A 22,931-nucleotide genomic window follows, 5' to 3' on the forward strand; every position below is an offset into this window, starting at 1 on the left:
GAGCAAATGCTGGGTGACAGTCTTCATTCCAGAACCTAGAGGTTCTACATGTAGGGGATCAATTATGCCATTTCCTCAATGCCCCGTCCCCACACATAAGTCAGGCCCTAGTATACTCCAAGGGATTGCATTCCCAACGAGTTAAAATCAGGACTTAGCATTTACAATGCTCAAAGAAGATATGTGATTCCTACATTTCTACATTTAGGCTAGTACCAGACACTAAAGTCCTTGCTTACAAAAATGGCTTTTAAACATGAAAAGAACTCAGCCTCACTCTTAATGTAAATTAAACTATAATAAGGTGCTATTTTTCTCCTATTGGATAAGCAAGGATTAGCAAAAAGCTCGGGAATATGGTGATGAGGGGGTGGCAAAATCAGCACTCTGCTACACCGCTGACAGGAGTTTAAATTGGTGCAACCTCTTTGGAGAGCAGTTTGAAACTCTCCATCCAAAACTTAAATGTGGGGTGCCTGGCTGGCTCACTCAGTGGAACATGTGACTCTTGATCTTGGGGTTGTGAGTTCGAGCCCCACATTGGGTATAGAGATTACTTAAAACAAACAAACAAACAAAAACACAAATAAAAAACCCCCAGATTAAATGTACTGTCCTCTAAGCCAATACTCCTCCCTAGGAATTTACCCTATTGATATACTCAGACATGTTCAAAATGACCTATAAAGATACTCATTGCAGCAATTTTTTTTTTTGTGGTGGTGGCAAAAGAATGGAAACAACTAAAATCTCCACCAAGAAAGGACCATTTAAGTAAATTGTGTGCAGCCACACAACAGAATCCTACGCAGCCATGAAAACGAGGTGGCAGCCCTCCACGTATGGATGTGGCACAGCCTCTCAGTGCTAAGGTGCATGGCATGGACTCTTTCTTACTTTTAAAGCTACCCTACTCTTGTTGCTATGAGTCATCGGCCAACTGGTAGGTGGTGCTCAGCAGTAACTGAACTGGTAGTTCTTGCCCTCACTGTGGCACCTAATGCTTTTCAGCCAATGGCTGTGGAACACTGGTATTTATGGTAACTCCATTTTCTAAAACATGTGCTGGGTCCTTTGAAGACTTTTTAGAGGTTCTCTGAGACCACAGTTCCATTCCCATCTTAAAAGAGTGGCCATCAGTGAGGTCAAGATCTCAGGATCGTGAGATCGAACATCTGTGGGGAGTCTGCCCTCTACCTCTGCCCCTTCCCCCTTCTCTCTCTCTCTCTCTCTCTCTCTCAAAATAAAATTAAAAATGAGAGAGTGGCCATCAGTTAGACAACTCAAAGACAAACAAACGGCAGCATGCAGTGCTACTCTGATTCGTGAACGACTGACCAACTCTACTTCAGTGTGGCTCACCATTTCAAATGCAAATATATTTGGGGTGATTTCAACACTTTCAGGAAAGCCATCCCCCATTTTGCTTCTTTCCGTAGGATGCCCTCAACTCAATGTTAATCATCCTCGTTTTTCTCTCTACAGTGGAGACCCTTCCTCTTCCACTTCAATTAAAAAAAATAAAGCGCTACACAGGGTTTCTCCTTTCAAGGTGACCAAAGACATCAGCAACCCAAGACAATTCATTTTTCAAGGCCCCAACTGAGATTATCTCCTGAGAGGATATATTTAATAGGCCTTTTCTCAATATAGTTCTAAAATCTCAAACTGACAATGTAGTCTAGTTCCCCAAAGCACTGAAGGTGGAAGTCTGGGCTAGCTTCAGACCACGGAAGCCATGAGCCAGGCTCAGCAGTGCTGCTGTGAGGGCAGGGGTCCAGTCCTTCTTGGTCACTGCTGACATCCCAGCAACCAGTCCAGTCCACAGACTTCCGAGTGGTTGCAAAATAAAATCCAAACTCCCTCCGTTGGTCTACAAGACCATGTGGGGTTTATCCTCGCCTCACCTACCAGCTTTATCTCATACTACTCTCTCCACAATGGCCTCTCTCCCAGGCTCTGCACCTGTTTCTTTTGCCCGAAGGTTCTTAAAAAAACATAAGGATAGGACAGCTCCACACATACCGAGGGGCCCTTCTCAGCCTTCAGGTCTCAGCTCTAGTGTTGCTTCCTCAGAGAAGCCCTCCCTGATCACTCTACTTAAAGTATCCTACCCTGCTCCTCTCTTGCATCAGGTTGTCTGTTTTCTTCAGAGTGCTTATTAGACTCTAAAATGAACTTGTTTAATGATTTACTGGTCATCTCCTTTGCAGGAGCAAGAAAGTTGAAGAGTTTATTCATCTTGCTCACTGCTATATCCTGATTACTAAGCACAGTGTCTGACACACGGCAGCTACTCTTTATTAAACGAATGAATAAAAAAACATTTAGATGGCATGCGAATGTTCATGAATGAATGAATGAACACTGGAAATGGTATCAGGTACAGGGCAGACGAAGGTCTCTGTTCCAGCCACCCTCCTTGCTGTGGCAAACTTTCTTACATGTAAGAAATCCTGGATTTCTGGGCTGACAAAATGAGGTCAGTGACATTTTCACCTACCATGGAGGCTATTGGGCTGAGATAAATACTAGAGATATGGTCTTTGGATAAAAGGGACTCAAGTATACAGCTCGTTATTTTTTCATTCAAAGACAATCTAATTGAGAGATTCTTTTTCTTATTGTCCAAAACTTTGCCATTTTAATGGTTATGAACACCTCCAATAGATACCCAATAGGACAAAAGGAAGGAGAGAAACTCAAACCACCTCATACAATTCAAAGGTTAAAAGAAAGTCTCTAGACCTCTGTCCAGTATGGTAGTCACTAGCTACATGTAGCTATTTAAGTTACAATAAAGAATTCAGTGCCTCAGTGACACTAGCCACATGTACGAGCCCCACATTGGGTATAGAGATTACTTAAAACAAACAAACAAACAAAAACACAAATAAAAAACCCCCAGATTAAATGTACTGTCCTCTAAGCCAATACTCCTCCCTAGGAATTTACCCTATTGATATACTCAGACATGTTCAAAATGACCTATAAAGATACTCATTGCAGCAATTTTTTTTTTTGTGGTGGTGGCAAAAGAATGGAAACAACTAAAATCTCCACCAAGAAAGGACCATGGCTACTGTGATGGACAGAACATATATAGAATATTTCCATCATCACAGAAAGTTCTAGTGGACAGTAACGCTCTAGCGCATCTGTGGACTGAGTAATTCCTGTTATTCCTGTTCTCCATTAGCACAGATACTGCTAACCCCACGTACTGTCAGAAGCAGTTTGGTTTACTGAAAAGAACAAAACTGTCATAAATCCTGACTTTACTCTTTATTGCCTGTGTGACCCTGGCTAAGTCAGTCTCACTGAGCCTTAGTTCTTCTTTTCTGTAAAATAAAAATGATGTTTACATTTAGTCTGCAGGGTTTATGTCCCTGACACAGAGCAGGAGCTCAATATATGATAGAGGTTATTAAGAGTGTGTATGTGTGTATATATATGTGTGTTATTAAAATTACATATATGTATATATTAAAATACATTACATATTACTATATAGTAACATACATATTAATAACATCTATGAGATATATATAATATATACATATATTTTATATATATCTACGTGTATATATATATATATATATATATAAAAAGCAGTGGAACCCTGGCATAACATGTAGGACTGGACCAACAACTATTCAAATAATGTCCTCCACAGCATAACCACACACAAACAAAAGATAAGATTAGGCAAACAAGGATACTAGGCCTTCCCCGAAATTAGCATTAAAAAGGGCTCTGAATGTACCTAATGCTGCCAGCAGGGCATGCAGGACACCGACAAAGGAAGTCGCTCTCTTATCATAAAATTGATCCAGAGTGGCCAAGACATCCTGAACCACATCTGCCACCAAAGGAAGCAGGCTAGCGTCCGAGTTCCACAGCATGACTTCCAAGACCTTTGGGGTATGGGGGTGCAGAGACAGATGACGCAGATTTAAAGAGATCCCATTCACCAAATAGTCCGAATTTTGATTGATCAGGTGCTGCACAGAGTCGTAGCCACAAGCGTGGCAAATGTCCATCATGGCGCTGGTAGCTGCCTGACTAATGAGCAGGGTTTGGTCCCCAGCCTTCTCCAGTACTGGATAGAGGGCTGACATCAAGAGCAAACGAAAGTCTTTTCCTAGTGCGTACGCAAAGCGGCCAATCCCTTCCAGCTGGATGCATATTTGCCAGATGTTGCTGTTCATGGAGCAGATAGTGGGACTTGGCTTTGAGAAGGCTGAAAAAGATGTCACTTGGCAGGTGTATGCACCACATGCGATGGCCTGGAGGCCTGAACGCTTCATTGTTAGCTCCTCTTCCACTTCTTCAGATTCCATACAAGTGATCAAATACCAGTTTTCTTGGCTTGTGTATTCTTCCAGTATAGATGTCACGATCTCCCTCAGGTCCTCGGGGCTTGTCTTAATATGGTTTTCATGAAGATTCTCCACCTCCAGCCCAGCAGCCCCCACAACCAGCTCATTCAGGATCATGGCGGCTTGCTTCCGGTAAACCACAGATTCGTGGTACAGCTCCATAAAGTGATCTACGAGCAAATAGAGGTCCCCATAAAAACCGAGAAGCTGACACACCTGCTGCAAGAGCAGGAAAAGCCTCTCATCGGCGAAGAAGCGGAAATATCTCCTCTGCATTGGGCTCCACGGCTGCGGAGCCGCAGTCTCCGGAGAAGCGCTCAGGTGACCAGAATTCCAGCACCGCTCTTCGACGACTTTGATGTCAGTCACATCCAATTCTAGCACTTGGATGAGCGCTTTGGAAAGGCGCTGAAGATGGGCTACAGAGTGGAGGACAAAGTTCACTTTGGGGCCCAAGAGTTTCAGATAACCGAGTAACAGGGAGAGAGTAGAGAATTTGCCCTGATCGTCCTGGGAGTTCATGAAGCGGGGAAGAGACGTGGCGAGGGAATGCAGGTTTTCTGACAAGATGTCAGCAAAGGCTCTGTTGCCAACCACTACTTTCTGGTCTGCAAAATGTCTCAGAACTTTATTGCACTGGGCTTGGACTTCAGGACTCTCATCATTTACTAGACCCACCAAAGCCTTCAGAAGGGGTCCAGCCGAACCAACCAGGGACTGACTGCACTTCAAAAGAAGGGCCTCGATGAGTTCTATCAGTGCCAGCCTGACCTTCCAGTGTGGGTGGACTGAAACACACTCAATGATCTTTTTAAGAAGGAGAGTCAGTTTGTCACTGGTGTTTTTTACCCACTTGGCTTCCCTGTGAACCATCAGCTCTGCGACTCTATGCTCCACTGCAGGCTTTGGTTGGACCTCTGAGATCCTTTCGAGCTGCTCATCAGCCATAATGAAACTCACTGTCTCGTAAAAGATCTTTAGGGAAGACACGACAATGCTGTGCCCTTGTTTAAAGTCTCCTGTGATCACCCTGGTCAGTGCCATTGAGATTCCAGGTAAAAAAGAAGCAAACAAATCCCCCAGCTGCTTCTGCTCAAGCTCACCCAAGGACCTCGGATGGCCCTGACAGTCACACTGTAAGAGTAGAACCTGTAAACATTTTAAGGCAGCAATTTTAATTTGCTTTGATTTCTCCTGTTCTGCTAGGTTCAACAGTAAAGATACAGCAAATCCTAAACGAGGCAGGATGGAGGGCTCATAAAAAGCCAGGATGATGTCCCCATAAGCCGAGTGCATTAACGTGCTGAGGCCACGGATCACAGCCAATTTCAACTCCTCGGACACAGCTGCGGGTTTTTGGGAGTTGGGCGAATACAGACAGGCAGAGAGTTCCGAAAAGAGCTCCTGGAGAAGTTCTTGTTCCTTCACACATGTTGAAGAGAGGACAAACGTGAGGCATTCCACCACGCTCTGGATCAAGCGCTCTCTCTTGGGACCCGGAGTCTTCAGCGTAAATCGCAAAGGGAAGAGGATGTACTGCTGAAGCTCCTGAAGGGCGGAGTCACTCACAGCTTGTAACCTCGCCTGCAGGTGCTCCACGGTCTCCACCGTCTGGGTCTTTGTGAGCTGAACACAGACTGGGCGTAAGGCACCGAAGGCCTCCTCAGGAGTATCGAACACTGCCATTGTGCAGTAGCCTCACTGAGGAAGCATCCTGCAGGCCGGAGGAAGAACACTTTTCAGTAAAGGTCAAGGCTCAAAGCAAATTCAAAGTGGACCTGCAGTCATTCAGTCAACAGACATTTAGTGGGGGCCTATGTGTCAGTCACTGCACAAGGTGCTAGGGGAGCAATGGAACTGAAGAGAGGTGGCTGCTCCTCTGAGGGGGCCCCGGTCTACTGAGGGAAGCAGCTGGACAGTTCCAACACAGGCTGCTAAGAACGGGGGACGGGCCTGTGCTCACGGTCCTGAGTGAGTGTGGGAGACCCATGCGTCAGAAGCCTGGGAAAGCCAGGCTAGGTTTCACAGGAGGAAGAGGCTTGAGCCAGACTTGAGGGAGGAATAACAGGAATCTGTGGGCTATGCTAACGAGTTTGGATCTTAACCTGTGGTAGTAATGGAGAGCCACTGAAGGTTGTGCCTTTTTCTTTTTCTTTTAAGATTTTATTTATTTATGGGGCGCCTGGGTGGCTCAGTTGGTTAAGCGACTGCCTTCGGCTCAGGTCATGATCCTGGAGTCCCGGGATCGAGTCCCGCATCGGGCTCCCTGCTCGGCAGGGAGTCTGCTTCTCCCGCTGACTCTCCCCCCTCTCATGCTCTCTCTATCTCATTCTCTCTCAAATAAATGAATAAAATCTTTAAAAAAAAAAAAAGATTTTATTTATGAGAGAGAGAGAGAGAGCGCGCATGCACATGCAAGAGTGGGGGGAGGGGCAGAGGCAGAGGGAGAAGCAGGCCCCCCACTGAGCAGGGAGCCCAACTCCGAACTCGATCCCAGAACCCTGGGATCATGACCTGAGCTGAAGGTAGACGTTTAACTGACTGAGCCACGCAGGCACCCCAGTTTTATCTTTTTCAAGTTGACGTATAACATTTATAGAGTAAAATACACTAGTCTTAATGTACAGCTCAGTGGGTTTTTGTGATGTAGAGATCTATATAACCACCACCCAAAACAAGACAAAGAATATTTCCAGCTCCCTCAAGCCATTTTACAGTTGATTCCTGCTCCCCTGCCCAGTGGTAACCTCTATTTTGACTTCCATCACCTGTTCCTGTCATGGAGAGGTTTTAAGTGGAAGTTAATAGGATCAACTTTACGCACCGAGAACACCCCCTGGCAGCCAGTGATACGGAAGAAGAGTCAGAGCTGGGTGAGATGGAGAGCGGAACAAAACAGAATGGAGTAGCCAGAGAAAGGGGAAAACCAGGAGCGCACACCATCACAGAAATCATGGGAGAAGAGAGAGTCCAGCAGGATGGAAAGATGGACAGCAGGCAGGCAGTGAAAGGAGACAGGTTTATAGGTGAGCGAACGAACTGAGCAACTTAATACCAGAGAGTCTCTTTTCTCTGTGAGGAGAAATTCAAAGTCATAGGCTGACAGTGAACAAGAAGGGGGAGGGCGGGGTAAACAGAGGGCTTGAGGAGAGAAATAAAAGTCTCAAATATTCCCTTTGGGGAAGCAGAGCATGCTGGGAAGACATAAAAGTGTGGCCCAAGGGTACTGAGGACTGAGCTGAAGCTGGAGACCATAAACACGTACAATCATAAAATGTTGGCACTGGAGGGAGGTTAGAGATTGTCTAGGCTGGTGGGGTCTGTCAGTCTGTCTGTCTCTCCCAATCTCTCTCTCTCTCTGGGCTCAACTTACTGGGGGCTTCTGAACAGATGATGCCCCTTCCTGTCCCCAATCCAATGAACCCTCCAGAGCCCCACTGACTACAGGGCTGGCAGGCAAGTGGTGCCTGGTGAGTGTGGGCAAGATCTGCTCAGCCCAGAGAGAGACAGTCAGTGCCGGATTTTCCTCCTGGGTCAGGAGAGGGCTCCAGGGCAACAATCAGGCTCTAAAACCCTGGAGAGAGTCTGGTCCACAGAGCCCCATGATCTTCTGCAAGGAAGGGCAATATTGGTCACTGTGAGGCTTGTTGGGGGGATATCTCTTGGTCTCTGTGACCACCCCCCAGAAGCTATGAAAGGAAGAAAGCTCAAATCTGCCCTTTCTCAAGCTATTGACGCCAGAAGGCTCGGCCAGGGATACTGCCTTCCCACTGGCACTGGCTCACACACGAATGACCCAGAGGCTGCTGTGCTGTCCCCTGCCTGAGGTACTGTAGTTGGAACAACAGAAGGGAAGGAAGACAGCCACTTAATGGGACCCAGCAGTCTGAGGTGGTGAGTCTTAGACTAACAGAACCACTAAGGGAGACAGACGAGAATTTGAAAAATAATAAGAGCAATAAAAAAGTCTGATCACAAGGCGAATGATATCTTTTAGAATTTTAAAAACATGATTTTCCACACCGAAAAAGCTCAATTGATGGGATTTTTTTTAAAAAGATGGTTAATTACTGAGATCCAATCAGTGGCCTGGAAGATCAAGTAGAGCTATTTTAAAACTCAGAACAAAACTACAAAGAGACGGAACTCGTGAGACTTGGAAAAGCAACACGTAAATAGCTGGGAATTCTGGAAGGAGAGAAAGGACCAGATGGAGGAGCCAGAGCAAATAAACAACTGAAACATTTCCCTGAGCTGCAGAAAGATTTATCTGGAGACTGAAAAGACAGAAGGACACACACCTAGTCACACTCTGGTAAAATTCCTGTATGCTAAAAGAGACAGAGGAAAATTACACATGCTTTCAGGAAGAAACAAACAACTTAGAAGACTGGCTCTGGCTTTCTCATATGCAACAAGGGACACCAGAAGACGATGGAATAGCATCTACGGACTGCAAAGAAAGGACCGTGGCCCCCAAACCCTATATACAGGCAAGCAGTCACCAGTCAGACTGCAAGAACAGGAGCAAGGATTCAGAGAGGGCATTACCCACACACCCTCCCAAGGAAGATACTTGAGAAAGGATTCCATTCAAATGAACAACTCTAAACAGAGATCTAAAATGGGCAGATGAATGAGGAAGGAAAAACTGTTAGTAAATTGTTTTTTCTTCTTTTAGCATGGAAAACTTATTTCAAATAAAATGTTTAAGTGGAAGCCCAGCACACAAGGTAGAATAAATCAGAGGGTCTGGTTGAAGCTGGAGTGAAGGCAATGGCCTGGGGCCCTACATCTCTCTTATTCATCTCAGGAGTTTCAAGACGACGACCTGGGGCCCCCCTGAACTATGCTCTCAGATTGTACAACACAAACTGCAATAGAGCCAATGAAGTGGGAACACACAATCCATCCCAAACTGAACTCTGCTGGCTTGTCGGTGTCCCCTTGGTGATTTACGGCCTTCACCTGAGCTAGAAACCTTAGCCTCTCTTTCTCCCATCTCCCTCTTAATGCCACCATTCTCTTAAATTTCATCAATTCTACCCCTTCAACATCTTTCAAATCTGTTGGTGACGATAACCATCTATTTATTGTTGGACTGGCTGTAATTGTTTCCTCGAGGGCCCCTGGTCTCGTGTGCTTGCCCTTCTTGGATCCACATTCCACAATGACATGTAAGTAATCTTTCTAAAACAAAAACCTGATCACTCTTTGCTGCTTAAAATTCTTCAACTGCGCTCCCTAGCCCACCTATTCACCATGGCATGCGGGGCCCTTGGCCATCAGGCTCCTGCCTATCTCAGCAACCTCAGCTCTCAGGGCTTCACTCCTTCCACCTGAAACTACAGCCACGTAAAATGACAAAATTTGCCATTTCCCAAGCAGGTGGCGCTCCTTCACATTCACCTCCTTTGTCCTGTTTCACATTCACCACTGTGCACACCACTACTATGGAACATCGTAAGCTGCATGATTTTGTATCCATCTGTCTTAAGTTACTTTAGACTGGGCAATCCTATACCTTGAACCTAGAAGGGCATCTGGCACATGACAAGCACTCAAAAACATCGGGCCCCTTCTACCTTGAAGTTGGATATGGTAGGGTATTGGCAGGCTAATACTCTTGCTGACAACTAGAAAAAGCCAGATAAATTACAAAAATAATTCCTTAAAGCATAAGTAGTTGTGGAAGCAACAAGGACTAGGTGGATGAATACTCTAGCCAGGGGTGAATGTTCAGTGAGTCAACAGTCGATAGCTGTTTCTTTTTTTAAATTTTACTATTTATTTTATTTTATTGCCCTTGCTGCATTTGCCGACCCTCGCATGAGCTCAGGATTACAGTGTGGCCCAGGCCGAGGGCTGTCACTGAGGAAAGAGAAACCATAATGCTTTTAAAATGTGGTTATGTGGGGTTGAGGTGGGACAAACCTGCAGTTTTTAGAGATCTCAAACTACACGGCTTCTGGGAGAAGGCTGCTGTTGGGGGACAAACGGCTGAGAAATGTCCAAACACATGAAAGAGATCAACCCCACAGATTCAAGAAGCTCAGCAAACCCAGGTTGGCGGTACAAAGACAAAAACAGACATATCACAGTAGAACTGTTATAAACTGAAACTAAGAAGAAAAATCTTAAAAGTAACGGAGCAGTAAGACTGACAGATTCTTCTCCACAGAAATGATGAAATCCAGAAGACAGTAGAAGTAGAAGAACATCTTTAAAGCGCTAAGAGGAAATAACTATCAGGCTTGCATTTTATACCCTATGAAGCCAGCTTTCAAAACTGAATGTGAAATAACGATGTTTTTGGATAAAAACTAAGTGAATTCATTGCTATCAGGTCTGCACTAAAGGAAAAAAATAAAGGGAAAAACGAACCTACACAGAAGCATGGCTATTTAGGAGGCAATGAAGAACAATGGAATATACCAATATAAAATAATACTAACTGTACAAAACAGTAATTATGTCTTTTGCAGTTTAAGTATAGATATAAAACCAAAATGTAAGACAATAATGCGCAAAGGTGCATGGCAGGTGATGTAAAAGGAGTTACGTGTATTAAAAGTCTAGTAGTATCAGGAGGTGGTACAATAATTTGGAATTTGTAGGGTAAGCACCAAAAGAACTGTAAAAGAATATATACTTAAGTTCAGACAGCAGTAAAAATGCGATAATATTTTCTGAATTATCCAAAAAAAGGTAAAAAATGAGGAAAAGAGAAGAAAAACCACTGGCTCATATAGAAAATAATAAAATGGTAGACCGAAAGCTCACTGAAACAATGATTATATTAATCCAGACTTTCTCAACAGTGGCACCTTTGACATTTTGGGTTTGATAATTATTTGTTAGTGGTAGGCTGTCCTATGCATTGTAAGATATTTACTAGCATCTTTGGCCTCTGTCCCCCAGATACCAGTAGCATTCCCCCAGGTGCAACCAAAAATTTCTCCAGACACTGTCAAATGCCCCATGGAAGCAAAAACGGCTTTGAAAATCATTGGTATAGTCATCAAAATCCCAACAGGACTTTTGTAGAAAGTAATAAGATGACTCTAAAATTGATACGGGAATGCAAAGTGCCTCAAATAGCAATGACAATCTTTTTTTTTTTTTTAAGATTTTATTTATTTAAGAGGGAGAGCACAAGTGGGGTGAGGGGCACAGGGAGAAGCAGGCTCCCCGCTGTTTAGGGAGCCTGATGTGGGGCTCGATCTTGGGATTCCAGGATCGTGACCTGAGCCAACAGCGCTTAACCGACTGAGCCATCCAGGCGCTTCAGCAAAGACAATCTTGAAGAAGAGAAATTAGGTTGGTAAGTTGTGGTAGTGTAAGTTCTTTCACTATCTGATTTCAAGATTTACTGTACAGGTACTGATAAGTCAAGTCAGTGCATTATTAGCATAAAGAATGACAGACTAATGGAACAGAATAGCTCCCTCATATGCAACAGATCCACATACCTCACAAAGGTAAAGTTGAAATGACCTGGTGGAAAGAATAGTCTTTTTAATAGAAGGTGCTGTGTCATTTGGCTATCCATAGGAAAAAGTATCTATGTCTTGGTTCCATCCGACACTGGATTTAAATGTGAAATGTAAAGAAAATGTTAAGAAAACAGAGAAGAACATCTTCGTGATCTTGGAGTAGGCAAAGATTTCTTTCTTTTTTTTTTTTTAAAGATTTTATTTATTTATTTGACAGATAGAGAGCACAAGTAGGCAGAGAGGCAGGCAGAGGGAGAAGGAGAAGCAGACTCCCCGCTGAGCAGGGAGCCCGAAGCGGGCCTCGATCCCAGGACTCCAGGATCATGACCTGAGCTGAATGCAGCCGCTTAACCGACTGAGCCACCCAGGCGCCCCTAGGCAAAGATTTCTTAAACAGGACACAGAAAAGGGCTAACCATAAAAAAAAAAAAAAGGATAAATTGGATTACATTAGAATTAAGAACTTCTGTTCCTGAAAAGATGCCATTAAGACAGGGAAAGGACAACCCATAAAAGGAGGAAAGATGTTTGCTATATATCTGACAAAACACTCATATTGATAAGATTTTTCATAAATCATTAAGAAGACAACCCAGCAAAAACATGGAAAAGGACTTGAGCAGACATATCAAAAAAGAGGATGTCTAGGGCGCCTGGGTTGCTCAGTTGGTTAAGCGACTGCCTTCGGCTCAGGTCATGATCCTGGAGTCCCGGGATCGAGTCCCACATGGGGCTCCCTGCTCAGCGGGGGGTCTGCTTCTCCCTCTGACCCTCCCCCCTCTCATGCATTCGCTCTCTCTCATTCTCTCTCTCTCAAATAAATAAATAAAATCTTTAAAAAAAAAAAAAGAGGATGTCCAAATGGCTAATCAACATATGAAAAAAGACACTCAACATCAGTCAGGAAAATGCAATATAAAACCTCAATAAAATATCATTACACACCCACCAGAAGGGCTGAGCTGAGAAAAAGGAAAAAAAAAAAGACAAAGAAAATACTAGGTGTTAGCAAGGAAATGAAGCAACAAGAACTCTCATCAGTGCAGGTAGGATTGTAAATTGGTACAACTACTTTGGAAAACTCTTTGGCAGGATCTATTATTCTAAAGGTAAACATAGGCATGCTCTATGACCTAGTAATTCCACTTTGATAAATACCCAACAGAAATGCATACATAAATATACCAAAAGGTGTGTTCAAGAATACACTATCCACAACTGCCCCTGAACAGAAAGCACCTGAATGCCCATCTCCAGTAGAATGGATGAATTGTGGTATATTCTCTCAATGGAGTATTATATAGATGAAGATTTACCACAATTGGAGATCTTCAAAAGAATAGGTTATAGACTCAGAAATACATAAACCAGCTTTTTGTAAGGAAGAAAGTATACCAAATTGCTACTTTGACATGACTATAAAAGGCAATCATATACCTTTATGAGATGGCCATGAGATCACACTTGTGTGACAACATGTCAATTACAAAAGGAATTGTTTAGAGATTTAGGAATCCCAGATTCTAGTCCTATAAAATGCAACCCTGATTATTTAAAGTGGTGCTGCAAAGTTTGATGTTTCTATAACTGATGGCACCAGGGGTGTTCTGGCCCACTGGGATGAGGCATTCAGAAAGAGTGGATTCTCTGGCTGAGTAGAGAAAACCACCCAGAGTTCAACTGTGGCAGACAGAGACTGAATAAACATAAGCCTGAATAACCAGTTCTGGATTGCTGATGGCCAACTACACCTTTCCTAGCTCAGTATACCCAGACTGTGGTCACGGAAAGCAGTCACTGGAGAGGCAAGGGAAGAGATCTGCAATCACAGTACATGGGTGAGCCCGACCCCCCCCAGCCTCTCCCCGGTCTCCCCTTCCCTCTCTGCCTCGTCACAGGGATGGGCTAGGGACCACCCCTAGGCCATGGCGTTTAGGTGGTGAAGACAAATGGGGCAATCTGCACAGGATAAGGTGATATACCTTACAGACACTTAAAGGTAAGATGATAGGTCACAAGGTAATATCATACAATCAAGAAGTGAACAAGGGAGAAAAAAAGAAAGAAGTACAAAAGACATTTTGAAAAAGAATAAACTTCAGTAGTGCAATGTTCATGGAGGGAGGAGGATTTGTGTTGGAGTTCGGGGAATACATGTTTAGGGCTACGCGGGAAGGCTGCTCAAGGTAAAATAGCTGTTACAAGCAAAGGCCAGGAGGAAGGAAGTCAAAGCATCTTAGAAATGTAGAGACAAGATAGAGATGCCATCACAGCAAGTGAGCCACACTTCACCCGGGCTGACATTCTCAACATTATGCCTTTGCACTTGCTGTTCCACCATATTTCCTCATGACTTGCCCTCTCATTGCTTTTAGGGCTTTGCTCAAACATGAATTCTGAGTGAGCCTTCTCTGATCACTCCTGTTTAAAACTGTAATCCATTCTCCCTCTTCCCCACCCTGGCACTCCCTATCTCCTCTCCCTGACTTTAAAGTTTTCCTCCATAGCACTTAGCACCATCCATCAAACCAGATTATCTACCTGTTATTTGTCTCTCTCCTTTCACTAGAATATAGGCTCTAGAAGAGTGATAATGGACAGGTTTGTTTATTGCTTCTGGCACACAGCAGGTATTCAGTAAATGCCTGTTGAGTCAACAGCCATATTCTAAGGTCTGGTTCTCTCGTTGGTAGAGCTTTAATATCAGCTATGCCTGAACTGGATTCTGGGTAAAAACTGCCATCTTCTTCTTCTCTTGGGGCCATTCCTACAGGTAGCTGATATCATCCTTTACGGGAGGATCTTGTTAGATTCATTCTTAAGGGGCAATCATAGCTCTAGACTTTGGCTAGGCTACTTTTAGGTTGTTTCTAGGACAGGGACAGAATAAGAACCCAGAGGTGATTATCTGGATTCAAGTCCTCGCTCCACACCTGGCTGTGTGATTTCCATGAATTTCAATTTCTTCAACATAACATAAACTTGGTACATAAGACTTTTCTCCAAAAGTTCTAACTTTGAATAACCACCATATGGATAAAAAGACTGGGTTTAGATTCCAAAGAAAAGAGTTCAGACATACAAAATGCCAATACAGGTTTTTGAACAGAAGGAAGAGAATTAGTATTTGTTGAAAAACACTTCACTAAATGCCAGGCATATACTAGATATTTTATGTACATAAAAATTCCTCATCCACCAGCTGAGTAACACAAAGCTCAGAGAGGTGAAGTGATGCCTCGTCACACAGCAAGTGATGGCAGACCTGGAATTCACCTCAAGCCCGTGGCACTCCAAAGGCTATATGCACACTTTCCACTATACCAGAGCCCCCCCCCCCCCAGTCTGTTTATCAGAATCAAGGGGGAACAATGTAAGCACAGATTCCTGGGTCCCACAACAGAGCTAATGAATCAGAATCTATACTGGGGTGGTGGGGATGGTAGGTACGTTTGTGAATCTATTTTAAAAGTTTGCAAACCAGCCAGGCATGGGACTCCCACACTGTACACATTCTACACAAACTATGTCTTCTGAAGAATAAGAACCAGGTGATGAAAGGAGTACTTGCTCAGGATCCATCTGGCAGTAGTGTGCAGAGTGTACTGGAGGACTACTGCCTGGGGTTAAAGTGAATGGTTTAGGGGCGCCTGGGTGGCTCAGTCGTTAAGCGTCTGCCTTCAGCTCAGGTCATGATCCCAGGGTCCTGGGATCAAGCCCCGCATCGGGCTCCCTGCTCCGCGGGAAGCCTGCTTCTCCTTCTCCCACTCCCCCTGCTTGTGCTCTCTCTCTCTCTGACAAATAAATAAAATCTTAAAAAAAAAATAAAGTGGCTGGTTTATTTGTGCACCTCTGCAACTGAACAGTATACTTTTTTAGTGCTACAGCTTTACTTGTAATTTTTCCCAGCATCTGGTACAGTGTCTGCCAAGCACTGTTTGTTTAATAAATGAGTAAAAGAAGCTGGATAAACATTAAACCTCCAGTATACTTGAAATTTTGTAGCTTCCTACTTGTTCTTTTTTCTACCTCAAATGTTTCCTTAGCACATACTATGTGCCATGCACTGTGCTAAGGTCTTGACAAAGAAAGGGTGCCTGGGTGGCCTCAGTCATTAAGCGTCTGCCTTCGGCTCAGGTCATGATCCCAGGGTCCTGGGATCGAGCCCCGCATCGGGCTCCCTGCTTGGCGGGAAGCCTGCTTCTCCCTCTCCCACTCCCCCCTGCTTGTGTTCCCTCTCTCGCTGTGTCTTTCTCTGTCAAATAAATAAATAAAATCTTTAAAAAAAAAAGTAAGTTAAAAAAAACCCACAAAGTTAACTGGAGGGTCTAGCCCTGCAAGGAAGGAGTATACAACAGAACACTAAGGAGTATACAAAATAGAGGTGGAGGAGGGGAATCAAGGAGACTTCCCATAAATCCTTCCTGAAATTACTTTAGGCTCATTTCATTTACAGCTGTCCTCTACAGAATATTTGTGGAACCGTGCTTTGTACTACACTAATACTATGTGCCTATACCTTCTACTAGACAAGAAGTTTTTTGGTAGGCAGTACATTCTAGAAAAGTGGTTCTTAGCTTAGAGAAGGGTGTACATCAAGAATACATACACCTGGGCGCCTGGGTGGCTCAGTTGGTTAAGACACTGCCTTCTGCTCAGGTCATGATCCTGGAGTCCCGGGATCGAGTCCCGCATTGGGCTCCCTGCTCGGCAGGGAGTCTGCTTCTCCCTCTGACCCTCCCCCTTCTCATGCTCTCTCTCTCTATCTCATTCTCTCTCTCAAATAAATAAATAAAATCTTAAAAAAAAAAAAAAGAATATATACTCCTTTCCCTCACCATCGGGGTAGTGTCAGAGGAGGCCTAGTGGACAGTTAGGACTTTTGCTACTGTCCTGTGATAGTGAGGCCACCCTTAGTGTAGTGCAGTGGATACCAAGTGGGGAGCGGGGACTCTCACTTCTACTGGGAAGTAATGAGGAGCCCTTCCCCTTGGGTGTCAAAGGAGGCTGAAGGAGGACTCTGGACTTCTACCTACACTTGGTTCTCCTGCCAGAGTGGTGTCAGAGAAAGCCAGCTAAAACAGAAGGCTTAAATAAGATCCAGAGTGTCAGAACATAATGCAAAAAATGTCCAATCAAAAATCATTCATCATACCAAGAACCAGGAAGATCTCAAACTAAAAGAAAAAAGACAATCAATACATCAAACACTGAGATGGCAGAGATGTGAGAATTATCTGACAAAGTTACCAAAGCACCCATGATTAAAAGGAGCAATTATGAACTTGCTTGAAGCAAATGAAAGAATAGAAAGCCTCAGCAAATAAACAGGAGATATGAAGAAAAAAATGGAAATTTTAGAACTGAAAAATTCGATAACAAATAAAAAGGTAAGTAGATGAGCTCAAAGGCAGAATGGAGAGGACACAGGAAAGAATCTATGAGCTGCAAAACTGAATAATAGAAATTACCTAATCTGAACAAATGAAAGAAAATAGACTGAAAAGAGCCTCAGGGACCCACAGGACTATAACAAAAGATCTAAGAGTTCCAGAAGAAAAGGAGAAAAAGGGTGGGTCTGAAAAAGTACTCATAGAAATAATGGCTGAAAATCCCCCAAATTTGGCAAGAAATATAAATTTATATACTCAAGAAGCTCAGTGACCCCCAAACAGGATAAACCCAAAGAAATTTACATCAATTATAATGACATCATAATTAAATTTCTGAAAACGAATGACGAAAAAATCTTGAAAGCAGCCAGAGAAAAATGATACCTTGCTTATAGGGAAAAACAATTGGAATGAAAATGGATTTCTCATCAGAAGCCATGTATGCCAGAAGGAAGTGGCACAGGAACTTTCAGGTGCTGGGGGGGGGAGGGGGGGGAAGAACTGTTAAGACAGAAGCCTACACCCAGCAAAAATGTTCATCAGGAATGAAGTGGAAATTGAGACATTTTCAGATAAAGGAAACCTAAGAGAATTTAACACCAGCAGGCCTGCTCTAAAAATATGGCTAAAGGAAATTCTTTAAACAGAAAGGACACATTAAAAAAAGGAATATTGGAATGTCAAGGAGGAAGAAAGAACGTGGTAAGTGAAGATATGTATAAATACAATAGGCTTTCCTTATTCTTTTTAGTTTTCTAAATTGTGTTTGACAGTTGAAGCAAAAATTATATCACTGTCTGATTTGGATCTAAATGTATATGTAGAAAAAATATTTAAGACTATTACCTTATAAATAGGGGAGGGTAAGGAGACATAAAGGGAAGTGAGGTTGTTATACTTCATTAGTAGTGGTAAAGATAAGTTATGTACAAATAATGTAATACCTGTAAGAATCATTAAAATGGTTCCAAAGAGATACATTCAGAAACACTATAGATAAGTAAAATGGAATTCTAAAAAATGTTCAAGTAACTTATAAGAAAGCTGGAAAAAGAAAATAGAGAAACAAAAACAGAACAAACAGAAAACAAAAAATAAAATGGAAGATTAAGCTCTACATATCAATAATTATATTAAACATAGAAGGTCTAAGTATACCAACGAAAAAATAGAAATTTTCAGAGTGGATTACAAAATATGACCTAACTCGGGTGCCTGGGTGGATCAGTCAGTTAAGTGTGTGCCTTCAGCACAGGTCATGATCCCAGGACCCTGCGGTGAGGTCATGATCCCAGGACCCTGCATCGGGCTTGTTGCTCAGCGAGGAGTCTGCTTCTCCCTCTGCCTGCCACTCCCCCTGCTTGTGCTCTCTCTCTCTCTCGTTCTCTCTCGCTCTCAAATAAATAAATAAAATCCTTTAAAAAAAAATATGACCTAACTCTATGCTGTCTACAAGAAACTCACTTCAAATATAATGATATAGGTAGGTTAAAAGTAAAAGGACAGACAGAAAGATATTATCATGCAAACATTAATCAAATGCAAGCAAGAGTGACTATATTAACATGAGATAGACTTCAGAGCAAAGAAAATTACCAGAGATAGAAAAGGACATTCTATAACCATTAAAAGGGTAAACCCATCAAGAAGACATAGCAATACTAAAGGGATTATGTCAAGACACAAATCCTAAATACAAAACAACCACAAAATGTGTGAAGCAAAAATGCATTAAAACTGAAAAGAGAAATATGGGTGATCACCACAATTATAGGTGGTGACTTCAACATTCTTATCTCAACAATTGGTAAAACAAGTAGAAAATCAGCAAGGATAACAGAAGGACTCAACAACACCTTCAACCAACAGGACCTAATCAATATTTAAAGAACTCTCCAACCCACAACAGAAGAATACCCTTTCAAGTGCCCACAGAACATTTACCAAGATAAATCATATCCTGGGCCATGACACGGAGTACAGTACCTTCCCCAACCACAATGGAATCAAACTAGAAATCTCCAAACACCTGGAAACTAAGCAACACATTTCTAAATAATCCATGGATCAAAGAGGAAAGCTCAAGGAAAAATTTAAAAGATACATAGAAATGAATGAAAGTAAAATACAATGTATCAAAATTTGTGGGACACAGCTACAGCTATGCTGAGAGGGAAATTTATAGTAGTTAATAGGTATGTTAGAAAAGGGGAAAGGTCTCAAATCAATAATCTAAACTCCCACCTTAAGAACCCAGAAAAAGAGGAGCAAAATAAAACCAAAGCAAGCAGAAGGAAGGAAATACAGAGTAGAAATCAATGAGATTGAAAACAGAAAATAGAGAAAAATCAATGAAACAAAGCACTGGTTCTTTGAAAAGATCAATAAAATCAACAAACTTCTAGCAAGACTGACAAGGGGGAAAGACAGACAAAGAGATATCAAAGGATAATACAGGAATACCACAAATAACTTCACACACATATAGTTGACAACTTAGATGAAATGGTGAATTCCTTAGAAACTACTACAGCTCAAGTAATACAAAAAAGATTATTTGACCTGCCTTATAACTTAAGAAAATCGAATTTGTCATTTAAAAACTCAAAAAAGAAAAAGAAAACAAATCCCCAGGCCCTTATGGTTTCACTGGGAACTTCTACCAACCATTTAAGGAATTAACACCAATTCTACACAATCTTCTAGAAAAACGAAGAAATCTTTCCAACCTATTTTATGAAGCTAGCATTACCCTGATACCAAAACCCAACAAAGACAATATGTAAATAAAAAAAAACTACAGACCAATTTCCTTCATGAACACAGATGCAAAAATCCTGAACAAAATATTATAAAATATAATTTGGCAGCATGTAAAAAGAATTATACACCATGACAAAGTAGGGTTTATGCTAGGGATGGAAGGTCGACTCAATATTTGAAAATCAATCAGTGTAATTAATAGGCTAAAGAAGAAAAATCACTTGATTGTATCATCTCATCTTTCAGACTTCTAAATGTTGAAGTGTTTGAGGACTCAGTCACTGGGCCTCTCTTCTTTCCTTTTATTTACTTATTTGAGAGAGAGTACACACACACGTGCATGAGCTGAGGATCGGCAGAGGAGGAGGGAGAAGCAGGCTCCCTGCAGAGCAGGAAGCCCGACGTGGTGCGGGGCCGGGGGCTCGATCTCAGGACTCAGGGATTTTTATGATCTGAGCCTGAGGCAGACGCTTAACTGACTGAGCCACCCAGGCGCCCCAACCTCTCTTCTTTCTACACCTATTCCCCCTTATGACTCCCATATTTATATCTCTATCTCTATCAGATCACTTCTTTGAACTCCAGACCCATAAATCCAACTGCCTATGAGAGAAGCTCTACCTGGATAAGGCATTTCCACCTGGACATGTACAAATCTAAACTCTTGCTTTTACTCCCCAAGCCAGCTCTTTCTGCAATTCAGTAAATGCAAACTCCCATTTTTATGGTTGCTTAGGCTGAAACCTAAGGAGCCACATAGACTCATCTTTGTTTTACAGATCTAATTTGTCAGCAAATCCTGTTCTACCTCTAAAAGAATCCTCAGAATCTGACCCTCTCTCACCACCTCCACCCTGGTCTGAGTCATCCTTTCACCCAGGTTATTACAACAGCTGCTCAACTGCTCTTCCTGCTTCTACCCTTGCAGCCTTGCTGTTCTCTGCCTAACGGCCACAATGCTTCTCTTTTGCTCAAAAGCAGTCAGCGAACTCTCATTTCATTCAGAGTATTATCCAAAATCCTTCCTATTGCTTACAAGTCCCCATGTGATATGGTCTATGTCATGTGGTCCCTGGCTACTTTTCTGAGCTCATTTCCAGCCTTTTGGTTCATATCATTCCAGCCTTACCATCCTTCTTGCTGTTCCTCAAAAATGCCAATAATGGTCTAACAATTGCACTTGGTTTTCCCTCTGCCTGGAACAACATTCCACCATACAGCAAACGGCTTGTTCTCTTGTTTCTTTCAGGGCTCTGATCAAATGTCACCCTATCAGTGAGACCTTTTCTGACCAGCATATATAATAGACTCCTATCCTCCCACAAATGCATTCCTCATCCTCCTTATCCTCCTTGATTTTTATTCAAGGTAGGTATCATTTTCTGACTTGTTTTATACTTGCATGTTTTTTTAGCCTATCTTCTCTTGTAGAAGGTAAGCTTCTGGGGACATAGATTCTTTTTGCTTAAAATAGTGCTTGAGACATGGTGCTCAAAAATTATTTGCCAAAAGAATCAGTGGCTCAGGAGTGAAGATTTTAGGATCAGATAACCTTGATTTAACTCCTAGCTCTGTCATTTTCTATGTCCAAGTGATATTGGACAGATTACTCACCCATGTTTTATGTTTTCTCATCTTTCAAATAGTGATAATAGTCCTCATCCCACAAAATGTTGTGGGGATTAAATAAAACAAAGTATGTAATGTGCTTAGTACAAAGTGACTTGGTGTTAAGTGTTCAGTATATGACAGTGCTACTTAATACAGAAACATGGTCTAGATTTGGACTCAAAGGCCCTAGATTACAATTATGACTAGATATTGACTGCGTAATTTTAGCGCATTCACCTTTTTTATATTAATTCACGCAATCAGCTATGAATAAGGTGGCATGATGAGAAAAATAGATGAAGATGCAGTCCTTTCCCTCTAATCTTAGTTATGTGATCTTGGGTAGTTCGCCTAACTTCTCTGTCCCATTTCCTCATTTGCCAAATGAGAATAACATAATAACTGCCTTACAGCTTTGTCATGAGGATTAAATGCGTTACTATGTGAAAACTATGTCTAGCCCATAGCAATTGCTCACTATGTTGGCTATGATTATGATGATCATGATGATTCTAGTCTGGAAGAGGAGTGAAAGCATCTAAGCAAAGAACTACAATACGGTGCAGTGAGAGAAAAAACAGTCATCACTAGAAGAATGTCTCTTAACTGGAGTTTGCCCATAACTGGTAAGTTCCACTATAATCAGGAAATTTAAAAACTGTTTTGTCTACAAAAACCTAATTCCCTACTACCAACCCAATAGCAGCTGGAAAGACAAATTTCTCTACTGGAATTAGAGAAATTGATAACTGGAATTTAAAACTTTTAAAAAATAGGCAAAGAGGTCACAGTCTCGAATAGTGTTTCAAAGAAAGGTCAATGGAACCACGGACTTCCCTGCCCCCACCCTCAAAAAAGTTAACATATTGCTTAAATTTCAGAAACAGTCAAATGGACTCCCAAGAGGGCAAGGGCGGCATGTAATTCCCTGAAAGAAGCAACCAAATTAAGGGCACAAAGGTGTGTTTTATGGCGGTGCTGTCACAGACTAAACGTCAAAACAGGACACTGAAGGGTGGTCCTGGAGGTTGAGTGGGAGCACACCAGGTGAGAAGGGGGGGAGGCGTCACCTTTGGAGAAAGAACAGCAAGAGCCAAGGCGTGAAAAGTGCACGTGGGTGGCTTGGCACAACCAAAGGAAGCTTTTGGCGGGGGGGTGGGGGGGTGGACAGCCAGAGAGCAGGACGTCTACGGAGAAGAGTGCGGCCTGGGGCTTGCCAGGTGAGGGAGAGAGTCCCCCCTCCCGTACCCTGTCCTGATCACTCAGCATCAGTGTCCCCTCGGGAT

At 42.7% G+C, this 22,931-nt stretch overlaps 1 protein-coding gene across 3 annotated transcripts in view; it reads right to left on the reverse strand.

Moving 5' to 3' along the window:
- TTI1 (TELO2 interacting protein 1) overlaps window positions 1-22,931 on the reverse strand; it is a 45,471-nt gene that overhangs the window by 22,425 nt on the left and 115 nt on the right. For all 3 annotated transcript variants that reach the window (XM_045885751.3, XM_064573157.1, XM_064573158.1), the window contains exon 2: window positions 3,767-6,096. In XM_045885751.3, the coding sequence (XP_045741707.1) occupies window positions 3,767-6,068 (2,302 nt within the window). In that variant the 5' untranslated portion in view covers window positions 6,069-6,096. The remainder of the gene's footprint in view (window positions 1-3,766; window positions 6,097-22,931) is intronic.

This window comes from Mirounga angustirostris, unplaced genomic scaffold, assembly GCF_029215605.1.
Source record: "Mirounga angustirostris isolate CCGP_5_RB_7025 unplaced genomic scaffold, mMirAng1.0.hap1 SCAF_10, whole genome shotgun sequence".
NCBI lineage: Eukaryota > Metazoa > Chordata > Mammalia > Carnivora > Phocidae > Mirounga > Mirounga angustirostris.